General features: G+C 51.8%; 1 protein-coding gene across 1 annotated transcript; it reads right to left on the minus strand.

Annotated features, from left to right (window-relative positions):
- Positions 1–5632: 5632 nt before the first annotated feature.
- On the minus strand, positions 5633–12050 carry INA (internexin neuronal intermediate filament protein alpha). Its single transcript, XM_041461289.1, has 3 exons — positions 11118–12050; positions 7548–7672; positions 5633–6989 (listed from the first exon to the last, which is right to left on the minus strand). The coding sequence occupies exons 1-3, from the start codon at positions 12048–12050 to the stop codon at positions 6716–6718; spliced, it is 1332 nt and encodes a 443-aa protein (XP_041317223.1). The 3' UTR covers positions 5633–6715.
- Between the last annotated feature and the right edge of the window lie 4990 nt (positions 12051–17040).

Below are 17040 nucleotides of genomic sequence, written 5' to 3' on the forward strand. Positions count from 1 at the left end.
AATGCTTAGTGACCTGTTATTTCCCTTTTGTCCACTTCTCTCTATTTCTTCCTCACCTGCCTTCAGAAAGTGTATTTTTAGCATAGTTTTCCTGGCTGAACATCCTGCTTTCTTCCACCTGAAGGCACTGATGCATTCCTTCTCTCCAGTGCTGCAGGTCCCCTGGGGCACATCCGTGCAGCAGGGTGACCTTTAGCTATTGCCAAGGCTGAGCTGAGGCTCTGTGGTTTCCTGCATAATCAGCCTGCTTGCTTTAAAATGTGCCAATCTTCTCTCAGCTCTCCTGCTGCTGTTTTATTTCTGTTGGTCTCCTTTTAACCTTGGCTTGCCTCCAGCCACTTTTGCTGCTGATGATAGAAGAGCATCTGTAACAACAGGCCGTCTATGGGATGGCATCTCTGCCCTCGTGGGAGATGAGCCAGCCTTCTGCTCTGGAAGTGAGGGAGGGTGTGCTTGGACTCATTCATTATTTTACGGACACGGTTGTTTCTTTACTTGATGAGAGAATTCTGGTTTTCCTTTCTCATTGTCTTCTTAACAGCATCATGGCTAACACAGAGCCTTATTAAATACTGCTTATAAATGCAGCATAATTCTGAGTTCTGTACAGACCTGCTAATTCCCAGCAAGAGGAGATGATGGGCCTTAGTTTCCAGATTTCTTACAAATGCAGAATCAAGCTACTATTAAGTTGTGAGCAGAGTCACATTGGTTACATTCTGCCTGTTTTCTTTGTGTTCAGGTTCAGTGTAAGAAGGAGATAAGGTTCAAGAGGCTGGTGAAATGTGCAGCTGAGCCCTCTAAGCAGAGAGGACCTGCAATGGCCAGGGATAGCTGTCATTTATGTCCTGAACACAGCAGTGCACCCAGCCTGGCTCTGCACTGCCGCCAGACTGTGGCACACATGAGCCAGGGGAGCTCTTACAGCTCATTTCTATAGATATTAAACAACCAAAGAGTTTTATTGAAAAACCATTCAAGCTTGTCTAATACTAGTCCATGTTGCATTTATTTTCAGGGAATCATTAATCATTTATGTGCAATGACTTACATTAATACATTTTTAACAGTCACTAGGAAAATTACATCCCTGGCATTTCTGGTTTTACTTTTTTTCAGTGTGGAATATCATTAGTATGAAATTTGTGGTCAATACAAATGAGTGGAGGGATTCAGTCTATTAAGAGACAAAGGAGTTTTTATGTATTGCATGCCTTTCTTTTTTATGTTCTCCCCATGAATCTTTTAATATACTCAATAGAATGCACCAAGGGCCAGCCTGAGTGTTTAGGTTCTTTAAAATGCACCTTTTAGGCTGTCATAAATATCTGCTCTGTCATAATTCTCCATCTGAGAGATGGAGAAGTGTTGCAAATGGTGCATTCTCTTCACTTCTGCTTTTTATTTCGCTTTTCTACCTTGTGGTTCTTCTGTGACACTAATTAGTTCAGCAGAAAGAGGAGCAAGGTGGCCACAAATGGAATTTTACCATGTCATCTTTAAAAGACCTTATTGAATGAGCCAAAGGATATTTACATTGACTGAGGCTTCAGAATGTTGCCATGGATACAGCTTTAATCACTGGACAGGTTGAATTTAATTATTTTTGAGAGAGAAACGGTAATCATATCTGAGGTGAAATGCAGTATTGATTGGCTGCTCTGCAACTGCAGAATTCTTGCTGGAGCTGTGTCACCATCTTTATTGGGATGGCACCACAAACAGTGCATTTGCGTCAAATACGGCAGTGGTCTGCAAAAGAAATGTTTCCCAAAGTGGAAAAGAGAACTTGCATTTTCTAATTGTGTGGTAAAAGTCTATTTGGAAATAGAGGCTTAAAATGTCTGTTTTCTTCCAAAGGAAACATTAGCAGTAAAAAAGTGGGTGGTGGAGATTTGGCAAAGATTGAGAAAAATTGTGTGTTCCTGTGAGAGCTTCTCTGGAGCCCCTGGTGTTGAGGCATCCATAACCTCTGTCCCCTGAATGGATTTTCTGGTGTCCAGTAGGGGAAACTCAGCTTCTCAGTCCATGAGGATGTGTCACCTGCCTACCTGAGAGCCTGAAACTGAGAGGGGTTTGGTATCTTTGAGACTTCCAGTGCTCTCAAATGTGGCTGAAGTTAAGCTGATCAGCGTAAGAAATGATCAGGGGAGGATGCAGGGGGTAAAGAGGACATGGAGTCACAGTATAATCCTATAATCCTTGCTTCCTTAAGAGCCTTAATGTTTTGGCTTGCTGAATCATTTTGGCTTGCTTCAGGCATTCTTATTCATACATCTCTCAGGTCTTGTTGGTAGACTAGGAATTTGCTAATGAGGTTGCTTTTCAGGGGCTTAGGGCTTTTTTTTGTTTGTTTGTTTTTTTCTCTTTTTTTTTTTTGTTTTTTTTTTTGTTTTCTTTTGCAATTCCATTGAAAATTTGCTTAAACTTTATGATATTCTGTGCCTCAGTGCAAACCATGTTTTTCAGTCTGATCTCAGCTTTTCCAAATGGCATCTCCAAACAGCTTTTTCTTACAGACCACATTTGGGTCTGCCTGTGCATCATCTCAGGGGACGACTACGTGTCTGTCAGAGCATTTACAAGGCTGCTCTGGACATCGGAGAGCCAAGAACTTGTTTTTCCTTGTGCTCCTGGCATGCAGGCAGGCAGCAGCTGCCTCTCAGTCCAAAGGCAAAGAAGCAGAGTGACCCTGCTGTGGTAGGAATGGACTTTGGGTCTCTGTTGTTTCAGAACAACACCTCAGAACATCACCTGATAAAGCACCTCAAGAGCTTTGCTGCCATCAGCAAGTGAATATGTACCTGGGGCTCTGGAATTGCACTCTGGCATTTTCTGGGTATTTCCCTGCTGTCTAAGCAGATGTTTAACATGGACACTGTTCCTTCTTCATGTTATGCTGTATGTCAGTTCTGGCCAGCACAATGTCTGCTTTAACAAGGATGTAATTGCTTGTCACAGAGTTGCAGGCTCATCTCTGGTTGAGCTGGGTTTTGGATGAAGACCCCTGCACAATCTGCAGGAGTGCTTTCCCCCCAGCTCTGCAGCCCTTTGGCTCAGCTGGAAGCGCTGGCACAGACCAGGGTCAATGAAAATTCTCCCACCCCACCCCAAGCCATGCCCTGTTTGCACGTTGTGCTGCATTTGCCAAGTGATCCTGATTCCCACAGGCCTCTGAAGTCTTGCACGAATGAGCTGGCGCTGCTTGTGCTATTTTGGCATAAACTCTGCTTCCAAGTGTCAAACCCCAGTGATGGGGACATTTGATCATTCAGAAACATCTGTTTGGCTGCTGTGTTAGGGCTCTGTGTGGGTCACTCACTGCAGGAAGAAGCTCTTTATTCCTTAAAGAGGTGTCTGAGCCAAGAGCTGGCAAAGAGAGAGTTGGCTGGACCCAGCCAAAGGTGCCGGAAGAGACTGCTCTGAATTGCTTATTGATTCCTTCTTGCTGAATGACAGCATTCTTCCCCAGTCTGGAAAAGATGTTTGCATTCCTGCCAAAGGAGACTTGGGGTTTGTGGGTATTTTTTTTTCCTTTGGCATACTTTTTAATGAATTACAGCATCTAGATAAGTGTCATTAGCAAAACTCCGTGTGCAGCAGCTTTGTCTGTTTTCAAGGAGCTCTACATCTCCACTGCATGGGCCAGCATCTACATCCAGGGAAAAAAAACAAGCAGCCAGGCCAGTGGTGGGAATTTGTCTCACTGTGTGGAAGCTCAAGCTCTCCCCAGCATAAAGGTGAAGGAAATGCAGTATCAAGGAGAAATAGCTGTGCTCTGCTGCTTTCTGAGTTGTTCTTGCTGTCCACAGCTGCCTTTTATCCAAGAGGTTTTATAGAGGTATAAATCTTTCAACATCTGCAGTGTGACTCACTCCTTCCCTCTGGCAGCCTGGGTGTTTAACCCAGTAAGAAAGCTGGGACCACAAAGGAGGATTTATTGTCCTGTTCCAGCTTATGGTTTCACTGTAGAAGCCTTCTGGTGCATACAAGCAGGCAGGTAAAAGGAGGCACTCTGAAGCAGATAACACTGGAAAAGGAGGCCTGAATGGTGATAGTCAGAAGTCAGAATTGGCAATATATTCAGCCAGGCCTGTCCCTCTTTGCTGTCATTTTTCTTCTCATAAAGAAAAGGAAAGTGTAGGCCTCCCTGCCTGTTGTCCCTCTGTCACCTCTGGAGTTTAACACCATGAGACAGCACCAAACTGCTTCAGAGCTCCAAAAATGCAGGAAATCTCTGGGCTGGCCCTCACACTGCAGCCATTTTCCAGAACAGTTTCTTGTCCTTCCTGCAGCTCATCCATCCTGCTCCACCACTGCAGTCCCTTCACACTGATATCACCAAAGTAAAATTCCCAGCTTCATTATTAGCATCCAGTTAGCTGAGCAAGCAGGAATTCTCACTGAGGATTGTGCTGGGAACAAAGGACAGGTCAGGCTGCTTACGCTCAAGGGACAGAAAGCAGCAGTGCTGGGGAGTGTTTGAGATTCAGAGTACATTTAATTAGCTGCACAGTCACATCTGCTTTTTATTCTCCCTATGGACTGGGAGAAATACTGTGTGTTTGTATTTCCTAACTGACAGCTCAGCCAGGAGATATTTGGACATTTCTTGATCTTGTTTGATGTGCCAGTGCCTTGCACTTAACTCTGCAAGTGCTGGCTCCCCCAGGCTCTGCCTGGGCACCCCAAGTTGCTCTGTGCTGTTCTGCTGGGGGCTGCTGGTGAGCTGCACTGCTCCAGCCATGCCTGGGGCCCCTCCCTGCCTCTGGAAAGTGCCCCTTGCTTCACCCACCTGCAGGGCTGCCCTGCCTGGGGCTGCCACCCCACAGTGAGCAGCCTGTCCGTGGGCCCCGAGGTTACCAGTGTGACAGGATCAAGGTGTGGCCGTGCTGCTCCTGGCCTGCAGCTCTGGTGGAGAAGCCTGTGTCTGCCACACTGTGTCCCTGGGGCTCTGGGGCAGATTGCCACGACATGGTGCAACAAAGCAGGAATGGAAAGGCAACAGGACAGTGTGCTCTGGCAGGGCCACCCAGCAGGAAGCTGCTTTTTCCCTCTACAGGCACATCTCAAGCAGAATGTGTGCATCTTCCAGATATAAACCACTGCTGGTCAAAGCACTTGTAACTACTGGGTTTACTTGGGAGGTGGGTGCACCCTCTGCTCTTCATCTGCTCTTGTGTAATTCACTTTATCTTCAGTTGTGCAGGTAAAGCACGAGGCTGTTTCTAACCCCCGAGCACACAGGCAGTGTGGAGAGGAAATTACAGGTACCTTGGGACTGAACTGCCAGGGGTGTGATGCAAATCACAGCCTCAGAGTTCATTTTCTGAGCAAATGAGGGTGCACTCGGCCGTGGCAGACCTTGATCCCTCGGCCAGCTGGCCATGAACTCTTCCACATGGCAGGGCCACCATGACAGGCACCGGGGGTGAGCCCCAGACGTGCCCCACTGCCATCGGTGGGTCCAGCCTTACCTTGCACCCCCAGCAGGAGGGGCTGGCAGCTGCAGCCCAACCCCAAATTCTTGGCAGGGGCCCAGAGGGACTGCTGGGCACTGGACCAGCCGAGGGCCAGACACCGACGTGCGTTCCCAAGATGACGCAGCAGCAAAGACGACAAAACAGCTCAGTTTGATCCACACAACTATTTCTTTTTTTAATTATTAACTTGTGCCTTACAATAGAAGAGGAAAGAGTGCGAGCAAACAATTTGCTGGTTCCAGGAACTACTCTGGCAGCACCGCAAGGGCAGCGAGGTCTGGTGCTGATAACCCTGCCGGGGCACTGACACTCAACACGCGGCGTCTCCGGCTCTTGCAAAAGCGATCGCTGGCAATTTAAGGCATTGAAGGAAACCTATGGTTGTTAAATCCTATATCAAATTTGGCACACGTTGGAACAGTTAGAGCGGAGACGAGGATGCTTTGCGGGCTGGTGTTCAGGAGTCCTGCAGCTTCCCAGTGCTGGCTGGGGCACGATGCTAATCTAGGCACAGGGTTTACATGTGAAGACTGTGCAGCCTAACAAGGGGCCCTCAGAGCCTCATATTTAGCACAGTGGTGCCTTCGCCTCCAGTGTCGCAGTTCCCTGCCCTGTGCCTGCTGCATGCGCCTGGCTTGACTAGTGCTGTCAGAAAACAAGATTTGTCAGTACAAAGAAAAAGTAACATTCCTTATAGTTCAAAACATACGTGGCTGAGATCAGATGTCAGGTGCAGTTACAGTCCTGTATGGCTATTTCTGTGCTTCTAGGGTTAAAAGTGGATGGCTACAGTTTGAGGAGTGGGGAAGAGTTTAGCTGTACATAGATTTGGATAATTGATGAAACTAGTTACAGTAAACATGTTGAGTTGTTTCCCTCCCCTCCCGGGAGAGCTGGCTCAGCAGCCTTCCCATCTGGCTGCCCCTCGCCCGCCGCAGGAGGAGAGGGAGTGTGTTATGAGTCCATGTGCCACCACCACAACGACCAACATGCATCTCTAGCTACCTGTCCTGTGTGCCCCCACCCCATTTAAAAGGGAGCAATGTGCCAAGCTCGGCCTCTGTGTGGCAGGACCTGCAAGGAAGCCATCCCTGGTTGGTGTCCCCGGAGGGATTTTGTGTTTTTAAGGGAGGCTTCCTGCGAGCCCAGTGCAGCTTTGTGCCCAGAGGAGCAATTTCAAGGCCGAGTGGAGACTGTTCCCCCTCAAATGCTTGTGAACAGGGTCCTGATGGTTACATCTTTGCATTGGCAAGGATTCCTCCATGCAGGTTTAACCTCCCTCTTTTCTTGACAGAGGTTATGGTCCCCTCAATCACCTCAGCCCTGCTGGATGATATTTTAGAGGTCACTTTAATAACCTCTCCTTGCTCCTCCTCTTTGAAGGACAGAGTAGAGGAACTAAAGCTCCTTGGCTGGAAGGAATAAGTGGGGCTGGGGAGGGAATTGAGAGATGGAAGGCCGCCACTTCCCATGTTGAAGAGGGTCTCCTCTCCCTCCAGCAGCTTCCTGCAAGCACATCACAAGGGAAGAGGTTAGTATGGGGATGTGAAACATCTGCAAAACTTGAGAGCACATTGTGCCCTGAAGGCAAGTCCAAGCCACACACAGTTCACACTGCACCATAAAACTGATTCAAAATGATATTTTGGTCAACCATTTCTGGAAGACTTGCAATATGGGGTACATGAGAGCAACTTTCTCCCTTCTTTCCTCTCCAGAAACAACAGGAAAATAAATACTTGAAGCACAGTCTTTTGCATCTACTTTTAACTTTACAAGAGAAACAATTTTCCAACCCCAACTGTCCCCATTAAAAAATACTGCCTCTGGGATGGCTGAGGGAAGTGGTTCACAGCTGCTAGATCGAGGCAGCACATGGAGCCATGGCTGCTCCCCAGGCAGGAGTATGGCAGATCCAGGTGGGGGAGATGAACAACATGCTTGTGGTGCTCCTGCAGTGTGTACCCAAGTATTTTCTGGGCCCTTGAAAATACCCCAGCCTAGTGGGCTCAGGGGATTGGGCTTGGGAAGTGTCCTGGTAGAGCAGGAATAGAGCAGCCTTACCTGTAGGCAGCTATCTCGATATCAAGGGCCATCTTGACATTGAGCAGGTCTTGGTACTCCCTCAGGTGCCGAGCCATCTCATTTTTGGTGTTTCGCAGGTCATCCTCCAGCTGTCCAATGGTGTCCTGCAAAGGCAAGGGTGCTCAGCCCTGCATTTTGGAACAGGGACTTATCCCACAGTTCCACTCTGCTTTGCCCATTGTAGAGACAGGGAAGTTGCAATGGGCAATTGATCCATGATGGCACAACCCACCAGGGGCGTGGGACCATGAAATCTCATGCTAGCAGGAATGGAGAAGCAGGCAGAGCACCAGGCCTGGCTTGTGAGAGTGTGCAATGGGGAGGCTTGGCCATTGATGGATTCATGTAGTTTCCCATCTACAGTGGGGTCTGTGAGATGGGCAAATAATGCATGGTGGTGGGACCCCCCAGTCCTATGGGGAGGACAAGGCAGGGTGCTACAGAGGGAAGTTTTGGGCTTAAATATCTTCAAAGTAGAGGCAGTGGCTCAACAAGACAAGTGGAAGCACCCTGCCCTGCAGCAGCGGAGAAGAAAGGCTACAGCCTGCATCTGCAGGGCTTAAGAAGGGTTGGGACATGTTTCCAGGAGGTGGAAGGAGAGGTGCTGCTGCCAGGGGTCCCCTCCAGGTGGGGAAGTCTGTCACCTTCCTGGGAAAATGCCTCAGAGCCTCAAAGTGGGGGATTCTGAATGCAGGGATTTGGGGAGATTACAGAGACAGGGGCCTGCCCTGCAAGAGCCAGGGTGCTCAGCTGGACAATGTCCTTCTAGCATCCTTACTGTCAGCTTTGCCCTGCCTTTTTTATTCCTTATAACCAGTTCTACCTGCGATGTGGAGGACTCCAAGGCCAGAATTCCTGCTGACAAAGGAGACTAATCTTTTCTTCTATTTTTTTTTTTTTTCAGAAAACAAGCAGTCTGTATTTTTCCCACATGCATCTATGTATCTAAGTAGCAGCTTGAAAGCAGTGAAACCTGCTCCCATAAGGCTCTTCCCAATCAGGTTTCCTGCTGCCAGCTGCCCCACTGTGCCACCAGAGGAGCGTGATTTGGAACAGGAATGAGTCAGCAGTTTGTACTTAAGCCACGACGTAGCCCTGCCTACAGAGCCCTGCCATGGCCACTGCCCACCTCCACTCTCCTGCATCCCCTCCCAGAGTCAGGACTCTGCAATTGCTTCCAGATCCTCTGTTCCATCAAACAATCTTTGTGCTGCCACATCATCCTCATCTTGACCCATTCCCATTCCTATCATGTCCCCACCTTCCTCTCCTGCCTAACCTTCCTGGTGGACAGTGCAGAGAAAATCAAAGCAGGTGGAGCTGCCCAGGGAGCAGGGAGCTGTGCTGACCCTGATGCAGTGGGCCCCATTTGAGCAGAGCCCCTCAGAGCAGCAGCTCATCCTGAATGCAGCATAGAGCACGCCACAGTTGGATTAGCTGGGCACAGCCAGCCTTGCAGGATATTTAGGAGCCATCCTTGTGGTCCCTGCCTTGACCTGTGCTGCCCTGACCATTTTCACAGCAAAAGATCTGCAAGAAGCTGTGCCTCTGAGGAGATCATTCTGTGGGGGCATCGACTGAGAAGCTGCAGGACATGGCTGCTGCTGCTGTAGGGGTTAAAGCCTCTGCTCCAATGCAGGCAGATTGCTGCTGCACCAAGCCAGGGCAGGAAGGAATGACTTGAGCTGATCCCCACCCTGGGACAGCTCCACTCTTGCTGCTGTGACTCTTTGTGCCTCCAGCCCTCTTCCCTCTGCCTGTAGTCCACATGAACGAAAAGCTCTTTCAAAACTGATTGTCCTTGTTCCTGATCTGCATCTCTCTTCCATAACCCAGCTCTGCCAGCTGGTAGAATAAAAATCCCCTCCTCACACCACTGCAAACCTGTCCCCTAACAAAAAGCTCTTGCATGTTGGTTCAGATTTGACTGGGCAGCCCACAATTGTAAAGACTTGCCTCTGCTTTAGCAGGATCATTTTAAAAGCTCAAGACAATATTCTCTTTTAAGACACACTTCCAACCTTGTCCACTGTTTGCAGCCAAGGAAATTACTTAGCTGATACACATACACATTGCTCAATGGACTTTTAAGTATTGCTACACATAAAGTAGATCCTGAGGGTCATATAGAAAAGCACTGCTATGCTGTCACTAAAGCAATTTCAATTATGATGCTGTTTAATCCAGTTGCTTAATTTTTTTCCTCCAATTGATAGCTTGCTCCCAGGACCCCTCTTTCACATGGCATGAAGAGTATTTAAGAAGATTACTGTGGATAATATTTTCACTGTGGATAATATTTTAATTGCCTATTTCCACAAAAATTGTTGAAGACCACCTCAATTATTCAGGAAGCTTGCAAGCAGCTTGGAACTAAGTCACGAATTCTAGAGCGCCTGGCAAAATTTGGCCTTGGAAATGACAAGGCATTACTTGGGCCCTCCACGTATGATTAAAGCAGTTGTTTCAGTATTTAGAACGAAATGGCTTGATTTAGAAACCACAGATCATTTAACAGCCATATAATAGAACAATCTCATGATTCATTTTATTATAAATCATGAACAGTTCCCTGTAGCATGAAAATGTGGCAATACTGCAGTAATGGAATACGAGATATGGAGCACTCAGTGTCTGCCTCACATGAGTCTTTCCACAGACATAAAAAATGCTGGGATCTGTCTGCAGGTCCAGACTTAATCTTTGCAGAGCTCCAATTTCTGCAGTGCAGGTGCCAAGAGCTAGCCCATAGGGCAAAGGGCCAAGCCTGGGCAGACAGCTTCGAGGAATTGCCCACAATGATGTGTAGGCAATTTTGGACCTGATCCTTAAGGGACAGGGCTGGGATGGATCGATGCCCCAAACAGCACTACTGTGTGCAGGATGTCCCCTGTGGGAAGGGAGCTTTGGGAGGGGTGTGCTGGCCTGCTTCGCCGAAATCTGCCCTATGGGGTTTTGCCTCTGCATAAAGGGTGAAGGCAACAGGCAATGCCATGGTGGGGCAGGATCTGTGTGCAGGGCAGAGAGGCACAACGCTGGGTGGTGGGAAGGCTGCAGGGATGCCTGGCGCTGCACAGTGCTGCAGGGGCACTGCCTGCATGGGTGGGTGCTGCACAAGGCAAGAGGGGTGGGTGCCGTTCCGTGCTGGGGATGTGTCCTGTAGCGCGGCGCTGATGGGGACAGCGCAGGCGATGGTGCTCAGCGGTGTGGGGCGGGGGGGGCACCGCATGGGGCCGGGGGGTCCAGCGCTGCACAGAACTGCGGGAGGGGCTGCTGCAGGGGACAGAGCTGCGCTGCAGCACCTCGCAGGCCGTGACGATGCTCAGCGCTGCGGGACCAGGGGAGGGAGAGTGCGGGGACGCGGGTACCGGTACGGCACCGCGCCGGATGAGATTCCCGGTGCTACACATTACAGGGAGTGGCTGCTGGGATGGAGGTGCGGACTGGTGCGGATGGCGCGGGAGGAGGATGCTCGGTGCCGCCCAGTGCCCGGCGCTGCCCGGTGCCAGGGGAGGGCACAGTGACGGTTCCCGGCGCCGCCCGGCTCACCTGCAGGCCGGCAGCCTCGGCGTTGTGCCGCTCCTCCAGCTCCTGCAGCTGCCTCTCCAGGGACTGGTGAGCGCCGCGCAGGCTCTCCATCTCCACCAGGCGCGCCTGGAGCTGGCGGCGGCACTCGCCGGCCTCGCGGCGGCTGGCGCGCACGGCCTCCTGGCTGCGGGCCGCCCGCTCGTGCAGGCGGGCGCAGCGGGCGCGGTACCAGTCCTCGGCCGCCTGCAGGTTGCGGGCCGCCAGCGCCTCGTACTGAGCGCGCAGCTCCCGCAGCGCCGCGGCCAGATCGGGCCGCGGGGCCGGCGGCGGGGCCGCGGCCGGGAGCGCGGCGCCCAGCTCGGCGAGATGCTCGGCGTGGGCGCTGCGCAGCGCCGCCAGCTCCTCCTGCAGCGCCGCCGCCCGCCGCTCCAGATCGGCGCTGGCGCGGGAGGCCGCCTCGGCCGCCTGCTGCCGGGAGCGCAGAGCCCGCTCCGCCTCGGCGCGGCTCCGCGCCTCCTCCTCGCAGCGCGCCCGCAGCCGCTGCGTCTCCTCGGCCAGGCGCGCCCGCTCCAGCGCCGCCTGCGCCCGCTCCCCGTGCGCCTCCTCCAGCCGGGCGCGCAGGGCGCGCAGCTCCCCGCCCAGCAGCTGCCCCAGCCGGCGCGGCTCGTCCGAGCGCTGCCGCAGCGCCGCCAGCTCCGCCGCCAGCGCCCGGTTCCGCTCCTCCAGCGCCCGCACCCGCTCAATGTACCCAGAGAAGCGCTCGTTGAGGCCCTGCAGCTGCTCCTTCTCGCTGCCCCGCGCCCGCCGCGGCTCTGCGCCGCGCTCCCGCACCGCCTCCGGCTCCGCGCCCTGGCGCACCCACCGGCCCGCCAGCATCTCCGGGCGCCGCGGGGCCTCCGCGAAGAGGTGGCGATAGGAGGCGGCCAGCGCCGACGGCTCCGCGCTGTAGCTCATGGCGGCGGAGGGGGACCGGCGGCGGTGCCGGCGCTTATGTACGGCGGGGCGGAGCGCGGCGCGGAGGGGGCACGGGGCGGAGCGCTCCGGCGGGGAGGGGGCGCGGTGCGGTGCGCGGTGCGGTGCGGTGCGGTGCGCGGTGCGGTGCGGTGCCCGGCGCCGCCGCGGCAGGAGGTGACAGGAGCTGTCCGTGCGCGGCGGTGCTGAAGGGCTGTGGCAGCGGGCGGGGCACGGGGCGGGACGGACCGATAGACGGACGGATGGATGGGTGTGGGGGGAGATGTGTGTGGGGAATAGACGGTCACACGGACGCAGAGGAGCATGCAAACATACATAGGCATGTGGACGAGGTCACACACACACGAAGAGACGGATGCACAGGCATGCGAAAAAGGTCAGGTGCATTCACAGTAAGACACACACATCCACGTGCTCGGAGCCAGAGAGACAAAGGGGCAAGCAACCGTTCAGAGACACACAGATGCACTGGCAAGGAGAGGCAGAAAGGAAGAGAAACAGAAGGAAGCAGGTAGAAATGGGCAGGTGGAGAGAATCAGGCAGGCATCCAGAAAGACAAAAGACAGACAGACACACGTGCACACACATACACACACCCATCGCTCTTGCTGGGTTATCCCCAGCTGTCCCCTCCAATGCTCAAGGAAAGCTGCGCTGTGCATCTGTGTCTGGGCTGAAGGTGTCCTGGGGGTTGGTGCTAGCCCCTCTTCTCTGAAAAGGACCAGGGTGCCTGTGTCTGTGTGGGACCTCCTTGGGATGGGAATGGAGACTGTTGGGGTGCAGAGTTGGGGGTATGCCTGGAGGAGGGTGTGACCAGGACAAAGGCTGATAATGGTGAGTCCAGATATAACACAGGTGACACACAGGGAGGATTTTGCCTTCAGGTTGTTTGCCAGTAGCTGAAGGACTTCGCTTTCTCAACTGTCCATGCAAGCAGGCTGGGCCTTCCCACTGACTAGGGTTTGCTGGGAGTACCCAGGGCTGTATCACTGGCAGGAAGAGGGATACCTGCACACCCCACCTCCAGGCCAAGTGCACTGCCTGCACCCCATTGCAGGACCTCCAAGCAATCAATGAGAAGTGACTGATTTCTGGAAACAGCAGCACAAAATATAGCTGTAAGATGGAAAAACAACTTAATTTTGATCTAAGTGTGAGAAACATGGGTGAAATGAGCAAATATTTGAATCGTGTCCCCTGCTGTACTTCTCTGTGGCACAGAAATCTGCACTAATGTCCTGTTCCTCTACTCCACTTATCACTGTTTGTCCTTACAGGTGACCAGAGGACAGCATGAGGGAGTTCCAGCAAATGAGCAGGGAGGACAAACAAGTCAGGACTGGCACTGGAGAGAGTTGTGACTTCCAAAAGAGCTGTTGCTGTGGTTGAGCAATACTTTCAGTGCAGGTAGCTCGATGTGCAGCTGCAGTGTGAGCTGCACACTTGCATCATCCACTGCACATGAACAAACAGTTCATATTTTGATGGCAGAACATTCCAGGCGGAGAGCCTTGGCACAGGTGGGGCTGCCAGCTATCCTCACCCTGGCCTGGGCTGCCTGGCTCACACTGGCTGGGGCAGAAATCCTATTCTTGGTCTGTTTTTTTCCCCAGGTATTTAATGTACTACTCACACACAAGTGCATTTTACCATTTCCTCAGTGTCTCCTACTCTGCATTACAATATCCTAAGTCAGGGGTTTACTACTGCGAGTAACTGATCACGGAATTGAGGAGTTTCCAGCTCTGTGTGTGGCATTGCTTTGATGACTTTGCTCTGATGCTTATTACTAATAATAGTGGTTTCTGTGGTTCTCTTTGTCATGGAAATGTGAGGTGCAGCTTACCCTGGCTTCCTCACTCTGCTGTTTTAGCACTGCCATACATATGTACCTAACAGCTGAGTTAGGAGTGTCACAGTCTCCTCCAGCACATGAACTACAAGGTAGTAGAAGTGCTGATTTCCATGAGGAAAGACCCTGGGATAAAATCCCTTTGCCTCTGGGAAAGGGGTCAAGGTGTTCTGACATCATTTACACACCCAGAAGGAGGCTGCATGAAACAGCTGAGACCTGTGCCAGTTACTGGTGAGAGTGCTGGAACCGTGTGGCTGAATGAGCACAAGGGATCAGGGTCACTAAGTTACAGTGAGCACTGCTGTCCTGCAGAACAAGGCTGTGACTCCAAGGCTGGAGAAAAGCTGAACACTGGCATGTCAGACCTGAAATGAGACGACAAGCTGGACAAGTGGGCACAAACCAGAAGCACGGCAGTGTCTGTGATGTGTTCAGCATCAGGAAACCTTGACACTCGAGTAACTGTTGTGACACAGACACGTGGCATCAGGAGGAGCTTTATGAGGCTAGAAAACAAGCAGAAAACCAAAGAGAAGCAGTCCCATCGCTAAGAATTGTACACCAATGAAACAACAAAGGGTTGTGTTAGGGATTAAATTACCCAGGACCATTCTGTACCTCCTAGTTACTTCAAAAATCAAGTCTTGCCTGTGAGACAGCAGAAGGACTCCTTAAAGCTCTGTGCTACTCTCACACAGCATCTGCCTGCTGATGAGGCTCATTAAACCACTTATCTCCCGAGCTGCAATCTGCCTGGGCTCGTGAGTCACAGGGAATAGCCGTACTCTGAGCTGTGCACACTCGGCAGTGGGACACACGCCTCCTGGCCAGCACAAACCATGAAACTACAGCTCTGGGGAGCTGCTTCACCACCCAGCCTCCCCACAGCAGCTTCACGAGAGGGAAATGCTTACCAGCAGTGGGAAAAAGGCAGATCCCAGTGTCTTCCAGCAGGCTGCTGCCAGATCTCCTGTGGCACAGGTGGGTCTGGCCACGGAGAAAACATATAAGTGGTAAACACACATGTAAGGAGGACAAATGCATTTGCTTAATTGCACACACACAGACACACTAACAAAAATAGGAACATGGCTGTACTGGATCCCTCTAACTCGGTTTCTCACAGTGGGAGATTCATGCTTCTTTGGTATAACTTCTCTGGTTCTGTCTGTCTGCAGCACTGGGGCTCCCCAGACAGCAGTCACATCTCTGTTTACAGGCCCTTATCTAATCAGTGCAAGTTCACGTCCTGCATGCCATTGTGCTCTGTAATCCACGGTTTGATAATGCACTCTATGAAAAAACATCTTTTTTCATGTTTCAGAGTGGCTGCCAGCTAATTTCATTCCATGTCCCTGGCTTGTGGGACACAGTGGAAGAGCTGGGTTATGGTTTCTCTCCACCCACGTCCCTGTGCAGAATTTTGCAGACCTCTGCCTTACCCCACTTCACCTCTTTCCTAGGCTGAAAGGTTTTTGTCTATTTCATTTTCCTTCACAGAAAAGTCATTTCACATTTTTAGTCATCCTTGTTGTCTTCAGTGACTCATCTGGGATTGTGTTGGAAAGACACACAGACAGACATTTCAGGAGGGGCCCTGTCATGAGGATGCATGGAAATGACAAATACAGGTGGCTGCATCTCCAAGAAAAACTCTTGCTTGGGGGTCTGGTGCGGGTGCTGTGAGATGTTCCAGGGTATTGGGAAGTGCAGGCTGAGCTTCCCTGGTGAGCAATGCCTCCCCACCAGAGGCTCGGCACCAAAAATGGACTTTGCTACAATCAGAACTAATAGTTCTGGTGCTGTTGGGTGTTTTCCCTTGGAAGAGAATGGAGCAAGGCTGACAGAGCCTGGAGAGGTACAATGGGCCAAGTCAGCAAAACCCTGCCCAGCTGCATGTCCCTGTGCCAGAGGGTGGTGGCAGAGCCTTATCACCCGGAGCAGAGTGGAGGGCAATAGGAAAAGCTGAGGGAGTCCTTGGGGAGATAAAGGAACCATCATGGCAGTGGGGACAGAAGAGCTGCTGCCAGTGTGAGGCAGACATTCCCAGCCTCTGGCTACCGCTGAGGAGTGGGAAAGGAGATTGAATGAGTGTTCCAGTAGCTTGGCACAGCGGCGTGGCCTGGATGAGGTGGGGTAGATGGATGGCTGCCATCACCCTTGTCTCTGGCAGGGATCAACCTGAGGTGGCCAGAATCCCAATGTGAGGCCTTTTCCAGCTCTCCAGGGTCAGGAAATATAGACAGAAAAAGTGAGGCTTATTTTGCTGGGGAGGGTTGTTTTGCTCCGCGCTTTTTGTGGTGGTGCTCACCCAGCGTGGCACAACTTGGGGGGCACCACAGGCAGATTCTTCTCTGCACAATGATTCCCTCAGCCTGCCCAACCTAATGGCCATGCCTGGAGGTATGAGGGATGTAGTCTGTGCTCACAGTAGACTGGGATGGGACACACCTGCCCGTTGCTGTGGTCACTGTCCCCCAAGCCCCCAGCCATCACCCTCTGCCACCCCAGCTGCTTGCGAACCTCCTCACCACCCTCCTGGCAGCAGATGGGGTACACAGTGACCCCAGCCTTGTCCCAGCCCACTCTACAGACACCCTCCCCAAAGTATCAATGATAAATTACATCATTTTAATTGAAGCTCTGGCTCTCTCACCCATTGTGGAGCTTAAAAATAAATGAACATTGTGCAGCATGGGGAGCTGATGTCAAAGTAGTGACTAGGTTTTTATTTGATCCTGAAGCCTGTGCTTCCTTAAGCTCCTAGCTCAAGGTATTGTAACTCAATGGCAAACTAACACAAAACAGCCTCATAACAGGTTTTGAAAATGAGCATTATGTGGTACAACAACACAGAGGCTGGCTGACAAAACTGTGGGAGCTCAGGCAGGCCAGGGAGGTGCAGGCCTGGGGGTGCAGCCCCAGAAATTTTTTCTGGAGCTATGCCAGGCCTGGAGGAGGCTGCTGAGGACGGGTTGTGTGGTTGTTCTGTGAGTTGCCACACTGAATCACAAATTGTTAGGGTTGGAACAGACCTCTGGAAATCTTCCAATCCAACTCCCCTGACAAGGCAGGGTCACCCGGACCGTGTGACACAGGGATGTGTCCAGGTGGGTT

Source organism: Pyrgilauda ruficollis, unplaced genomic scaffold (assembly GCF_017590135.1).
Source record: "Pyrgilauda ruficollis isolate IOZ18807 unplaced genomic scaffold, ASM1759013v1 scaffold15, whole genome shotgun sequence".
NCBI lineage: Eukaryota > Metazoa > Chordata > Aves > Passeriformes > Passeridae > Pyrgilauda > Pyrgilauda ruficollis.